The 6,377-nt window shown below is 67.2% G+C and overlaps 3 protein-coding genes across 3 annotated transcripts in view; 1 reads left to right on the plus strand and 2 right to left on the minus strand.

The window, feature by feature from the left end:
- The window catches only part of EMIHUDRAFT_459808 (hypothetical protein), a gene marked incomplete at its 3' end in the record, with an annotated part of 2,876 nt that extends 1,434 nt beyond the window's left edge, over positions 1-1,442 (plus strand). Inside the window, exons 6-8 of the mRNA XM_005763356.1 lie at positions 105-589; positions 839-1,180; positions 1,299-1,442. Of these exons, the coding sequence (XP_005763413.1) occupies positions 105-589; positions 839-1,180; positions 1,299-1,442 (971 nt within the window). The remainder of the gene's footprint in view (positions 1-104; positions 590-838; positions 1,181-1,298) is intronic.
- Positions 1,443-2,830: 1,388 nt separating this feature from the next.
- Positions 2,831-3,726, minus strand: EMIHUDRAFT_248163 (hypothetical protein; the record flags this gene model as incomplete). The annotated part of the gene is made up of 5 exons (XM_005763357.1): positions 2,831-2,929; positions 2,953-3,087; positions 3,164-3,240; positions 3,611-3,641; positions 3,721-3,726. The coding sequence occupies 5 exons, from the start codon at positions 3,724-3,726 to the stop codon at positions 2,831-2,833; spliced, it is 348 nt and encodes a 115-aa protein (XP_005763414.1).
- Positions 3,727-3,809: 83 nt separating this feature from the next.
- EMIHUDRAFT_120459 (hypothetical protein) lies at positions 3,810-6,136 on the minus strand (the record flags this gene model as incomplete). Its single annotated transcript, XM_005763358.1, has 2 exons — positions 3,810-4,397; positions 6,104-6,136. 2 exons carry the CDS (start codon positions 6,134-6,136, stop codon positions 3,810-3,812), a joined length of 621 nt encoding a protein of 206 aa, XP_005763415.1.
- Between the last annotated feature and the right edge of the window lie 241 nt (positions 6,137-6,377).

The following is a 6,377-nucleotide window of genomic DNA, read 5'->3' on the forward strand; positions in this document are numbered from 1 at the left end:
CCCCCCTTCCCCGCGCCCGGGGGCGTCGGCGGCGCCCGAGGCCCCGCCGCCGCACCGAGAGGGCCGACGCGACGTGTGGGCCGCGCCTCCCCCGCGGCTCGCAGGCCAGTTCGAGTACCTCGGCAAGACCATCTACACGCACGTCATCACCGACGCGTACGCGACGCGCGTGCACGACCCGCGCTCGTTCGACGGCGTGAGCCGTGACATCCTGCGCCGCTGGGCCTACCCGCACGTTCCCGACTCGAACGGGCTGCCCGGCGCGGCGTACAAGTGCGGCCGCGGCGGCGTCTACAAGGAGCGCGGCGTCTCGCTCGCGCGCTCGTGCGTCGTCGAGGGCGCCTCCGCGCTCGGGGCGGGCAGCAGCGTCGGCGAGCGGAGCGTGGTGCGGGCGAGCGTGCTTGGGCGTGGCTGCTGCGTCGGGAGCGGCTGCACGGTGGAGGGGTCGTACTTGTGGGCCGACGTGCGGGTGGGGGAGGGCGCGGCGGTGCGCGGCGCAATCTGCTGCGACGGGGTGGTGATCGGCGCGGGCGCGGTCGTGCCGAGCGGCTGCCTGCTCGGCCCTGGCGTGGAGGTGCCCGCGGGGGCGGTGCTGGCGGCGAACTCGCGCCACACGGCGCTCTCGCGGCCCGAGTTGCTCAAGCTGGCCGAGGAGATGGACGACGACGACAGCGGCGACGAGGCCGACGCCGAGCGCGGCGCCGACGCCGACGCGGACGCGGCGGGCACGCTGTGGAGGGTTGTGGCCGCGGGGGCGATGGGGAAGGGTGGTGGTGCGGCGGCGTGGCCGATCTCTGGCGAGCTGTCCGAGCCCGAAGACGACGAGGTCGTGCCGGAGGACGAGGTCGTGCCGGGCGAGACCTTCTTCTCGGAGGTGGAGGCGACGATGCAGCGCGGCATCGAGGCCGACCACACCGTCGAGAACGTGGCGCTCGAGGTCAACAGCCTCAAGTTTGCGCAGAACCGCACCTTTGCGGACTGCCTGCAGCCGCTGCTGCTCACGCTGCTCTCGTCGCTCCAGTTGTCGACGCGCACCAAGAAGGAGCGGCCGCGCGAGATCAAGCGCTGCCTCAAGCGGTGGGGCGCGCTGCTCGGCCGCTTCGTCCAGTCACAGGCGGACCAGGACGTCCTCCTCGCCACCCTCATCTCCGTCGCCACCGAGAGCGACGCGCTCGCGGACGTGTTCCAGCACGCGCTGCACGCGCTGTACGAGTGCGACGCGTCGGCGCGCTCCGAGGGGCGAGGGCGTGCCGCGCGGTGGGAGGCTCCCCTCAGCCAAGAGAGCTCGTGCGCCGTAGGTCCTCTCGGAAGAGGCGATTCTGCGCTGGGCATCGGCAGCCGAGGCGGCGCCGTGCGGCTCGCCCACGCGCGCGCTCCTCGACTCGGCCGCGCCCTTCCTGACGTGGCTGCAGGAGGCGGAGGAGGATTCGGAGGAGGACTGAGAGGCAGGCGGGATAAGTCACTACTCCAAGCAGGAGGTCTGGCTCTCATGCAAAGTGACTCACGGTCCATGCCGCTGTGTAGAGCTGTAGAGCCCGCAATAAAAGCCGTAGCGCTGGTCTTTGATATAGCCGTACTTTGAGAGATTGAGACAATCATCTTGAGAGATGAGAGCATCAAAATACAAAAAACTTCTGCCACACCCCACACTTGGACTTGCACTTCCCGCAGCACATAGACCTAGAGAGTACTATACTAGAGTGTGTCTACCACTTGGGCTAGTTCCAATTCACCGCTCTGACACGCTAATCTTGAAAACGCGTCCAACGGAGCTCCGTGTTGCTCCCAGCGCCCTCCCCCGCGCTCCCTGCGGCCATGGCCGATGATGCTAGTATGATAGGACATCTGGCTACCGCGAGAGCGACCCAACTCGTCGACATCGTCCGATGATGGTGCCGCAAAGTCAGCCTTCGGAGGCTATCGTGGGGTCGAGCCGGCAGTAGCCGTGACATGTGGTTCCACCACCCCTCGTAGGCTTTGCCTCTGACCGCCACCGTTCCCAGGCTACCTAATGGGATGGAAAGGAAGGCTGGGCGAGCGTATAGAAGCGTGCTCGACCTCGACGTGGCAACCTGCAAGGCAGCGCTGGCGGGCGCGATGAGCGTCGTGCCACCTGACCCGAGACGGGTCGCAGGCGTCGTACCTAGCGCGTCGAGACCGTGTCCTGATGTGATCTGCACGGGTGAGTCACGTCGGCGTCAAAGGAGCGACGTGCGACCTGTCAGAGCTTGCTCTCTGATCTCAGCGGCGTCGAGTCGTCTCCGGTGGCGACAATTCGGTACCTCCCCAGGACGCGCAGAGGCAGCTGCGATCCAGCCGAGTGGACGGCGGCACACCGCGCCACCTGCTGTGTGCCGCCGTCTACTCGGCGGGGTCACAGCTGCCTCTGGAAGGCACCGAGAGGTACCAAATGGCGCAAATGAACTGGTTGGGTAGTAGTCTAAGTTCTGAGCCTCGAGGCTGAGCGGGTCTGAGTGTGACTAGTCACGCTGGGGTGCTTACGCGGTCTAAGATCAGCGAGAGCCTCTTACATCGGCTAAGTCGGCCGTGGCACAGCCTGGGGCCAAGAGGCTCCCACCGTGATCAACGATACGGCGCTAGCCCCCAAATTTTCTTCGCCTGCGGCGGGCGCCTTCTAATCCGGATCGATCCTCCTCATGCCTCAGCAATCGCCGCCTCAGCATCCTCCTCTTCCGATTCTCGTTGCTCTTCTTGAGCGCAATCTCTAGCCAAACATTTCTCACATAAATAGCCTCAAGCTCAAACAAACGCATGTCAGAGAAGCCTGTGTATGCTGGTCCTCTTTGAACGATCCGCGCGTGAGGTAGATCTAGCATAGGGCCTTGTTGGCAGCAGCCAGCTTGTTGCGCTGCTTCGTTGCGATGAGCTGATTGGGATCGCAGAAGTGCATGCCAAGCACCGCCACGATCTTGAAGCAGAACACATCGCAACCGCATCGTCCGCACTGCCATCGGCATGCCGCGCCCGCCGCTTCGCCGCAGCCGCCTTAAGACACGCATAGCGGCAGCACATGCTACGGTGCGCGTACTTGAGCAGGAGTTGCGCGCCGCAAGTAGCGCACTGGCCCTGGGACAAGGCGATACGGCCTTCGCGCCAGCCGACTCCCTGTTTCTCTTCTTCGTGTTGTCCCGGGATGGGCGACGGTGGCATACCGATAGTGGGAATGGTATACAATCGCCAACTGCACTGTGTTAGTGCCAATCCGCGCCAATCCCGTGCCTGTGTCGTGAGAGGGAGTTGTGTTGTAAAATTCTGTCCGGCTGTCGTCCAGGCGGGACGACCCTCACTCGACTGCCCAAGTCAGTGCATGCCGTCCGCGCCACGTGGGCTGCCATCGGCATACTCGCTCCGGTGGTGAGCCGGTGTGTGTGCCAGTCCGCGCCCACTTGTCGTGCCAGTGTGCTGTGAGAGAGGGGGTGGTATTTTAAGCGAAATCGATATCGAAAGTCAATGGATCCGAAAAACGGAAGAGTTATGAAGTCAGTCCGCAGCAGCAGCGCATCCGCGGGACGCAGCAGCCAGCAGCAGCTCCCCACACTCTCTCTGGTGTCTAAGAGATGCTGCAGTCTGTGGCATTGAGCTATGCCACTTTCCCGCGCCACCGCCCACCCTTCGTACGGCTGTGTGAGCAGATCGCGGCGGGACCTCGAAGGACTGCACGCGCGCCCGCGCGGCGCGGGGCCCAGGGGCCCAGCCCACAGCCATGATCGTTCACAAGAGAACGCACCCCAGAGTACGAGAGACCCTCCCCCATGGTTGCCACTGCGCCAGCTGTCCTTGCGCGCGGGCTAGGCCGCCTCCCGCGCCCTGGCCTTCGCAGCGGCAACTGACGCGCGCCTCGCCTTGGCTGCGGCGAGCGCCGCCTCTGCCGCCGCTACTGCCGCCTCGGCCGCCTCGGCCGCCTCCTCCGCCTCTGCGGCAGCCTCCTCCTCCTCTGCGGCCGCCACGGCCGCAGCCTCCGCCTCAGCCTGCCGGCGCGCCTCCGCTGCCGCCTCCGCTGCCGCCTCCGCTGCCGCCTCCTCGTCCTCCTCCTCGCCCTCCTCCTCGCCCTCCTCCTCGGCCGCCTCCTCGCCCTCCTCCTCGGCCGCCTCCGCCGTCTCCTCCTCACCCTCCTCCTCGCTCGCCTCGCCCGCCGCCTCTCCCAGCGCCTCCGCCAATCCCTCGACCGACGTCTCCGGCGTGATGCCGAACCGGATCCTGTCCTCGTGGAGCTCCGCGAGAAGCTTGAGCAGCCCCTCCCTGTCCAACGGCGCGGGCTTGGCTGCGGCTGCCTCTGCCGGCGCCTCGGACTCCTGCGACGGCCCAGCCCCGCCGCTCCCGCCGCCCTTCTTCTTCTTCTTGCCCTTCTTGCCCTTGGCGCGCTTCTCCGCTTCGACCTCCGCCAGCAGCTCGTCGGCGTGCCGCGCCGCCTCCTTCTCCGCCGCCGCCCTCTCCGCCGCCCTCTCCGCCGCCCCAGCAGCCCACGCCGCCTCCTTCGCCGCCTTCTCCGCCGCCGCCTTGGCCGCCGCATGCTCCTCGAGGGCGCGCACGCACTCGGCGTGGCCCTTCTCCTTGGCGTACTGCAGCGCGGTATTGCCGCTCGAGCGCAGCGTCATGTCAGCGCCCGCCCGCAGCAAGCGGAGCACCACGGCGGGATGGCCGTTGTCAGCGGCGAGCACTAGAGCGGTGTCGCCGTCGTTATCCTGCAGGTTGATCTCCGCGCCGCGCCGGATCAGCGTGTCGACACCCCGCTCGTCGCCATCGTAGGCGGCGTTCATCAGCGCAGTGCAGCCGTTGCTGAACTTCTGGTCGATCTCCGCGCCGTGCCGCAACGCCAGCTCGACCAGCTTCTCGCGGCCGTTCCCGGCGGCGAGAGTCAGCGCGGTGCCACCACCGCTGTTGGTCTGCAACGAGATATCTGCACCGCGCCGCAGAAGCGCCTCGGCTAGCTCCTCGTGGCCATTGGCCATTGCGACCATCAGCAGCGTCACGCCGCTCACAGGGCCGTTCGAAAAGACGTACCCGAACCTCTCGTCGACCCGCCCGCCGCCGTCGAGCCACTCCAGCACCGCCGCCTCCTCGTCTCGCCGAGCCGCTAGCACGACCTCCTTTGGCACTGCCTCGCTGCCCGGCGTGGCCCCCGCGCCCTCGCCGCTCGAAGCAGAGGCCGCGGCACTGGCTCCCGCCTCCGCCTCGCCTGCGGGTGCGCCGCCCGCCCCTGCGCCGCCCGCCTCGGCCGATGGCGCCTTGCTCCGGCCCGCCACCTCACCGAGATACGTCCTGAAAGCCTCGACGCACTCGGTGTGGCCCTCCTCCTTGGCAATCTGCAGCGCCGTCTTACCCGCCGCAGTGCGCAGCGCCATGTCTGCGCCCGCGCGCAGCAGGCGGAGCACGACGGCAGGGCGGCCGAAAAAGGCGGCGCCCGTGAGCGCAGTACCGCCGAGATTGCACTGCAGGTTGATCCCTGCGCCGTGCCGCAGCAGCATCTCGGCCACGCGCTCGTGGCCTTTGGCGGCGGCGGCCATCAGCGCGGTGACGCCGCGCTTGCGGTCCTGCAGATTCATCCGTGCGCCGTGCCGCAGCAGCATCTCGACCACCTGCACGTAGCCCGAGAGGGCGGCGACCATCAGCGCCGTAATGCCCTCGCTGTTTTGCGCGTCCGCCTCCGCGCCCCGCTTCAGCAGCAGTTCGACCATCTCTTTGTGACCGTGTTCGGCGGCGATCAGCAGGAGCGTCCAGGCATGCACCCCGCCACGCACGCACGTCGCGTCAACCCGCCCAGCCCCGCTGAGCCACAGCTGCACCTCGTCGACCTTGCCGTCCTGAGCCGCCCTTGCAATCCTCTTCGGCAGCGCGAGCGGCGCAGCAGTAGCCGCCGTTGAAGCGTGTCCGCGCCGGGACGCGGCCGAGCCAGCCTTCGTTCTGCTGGGCATAAAACGGGCGGGATAAAACGGGCGGGGTTGCGGATCGACGTCTCCCGCGCTGGGCTTCGAAACAAGAATTCGAAGTGTCGGTCCCTCGGGCCAGTTGGGGGGGGCAAACCCAGCCCGCCCCCTAGAGCTCCAGGTAAGGCCCAGGTGTGGCCTAGGGCATCAGAAGGGACCAAGAGGAGTCCAGTCTGAGCCATAGAGCCCATGTCTTTGCCCCCGAAGGTCGCGTTCAAATGCCCGGAACGGCCGTCTCAGAGAGAGAGAGATTTTTAGCAATACCGTCTCAGTGCGGCCGGCGCGATCACCGAGCTGTGACGCTCAGGGAAGCCCGATGAGGTACTGGTTTCTTTGCCCAGGGCTGGCCTACGGCCCGTCGCGGCCCGTGCTGGATCAGCTGAGCAAGGTTTGTCGACGCCCACGGCGATCCGCCCAACATGCAGTTTAAAG

The sequence above is a fragment of the Emiliania huxleyi genome (genome assembly GCF_000372725.1).
Source record: "Emiliania huxleyi CCMP1516 unplaced genomic scaffold EMIHUscaffold_638, whole genome shotgun sequence".
Classification (NCBI taxonomy): Eukaryota; Haptophyta; order Isochrysidales; family Noelaerhabdaceae; genus Emiliania; species Emiliania huxleyi.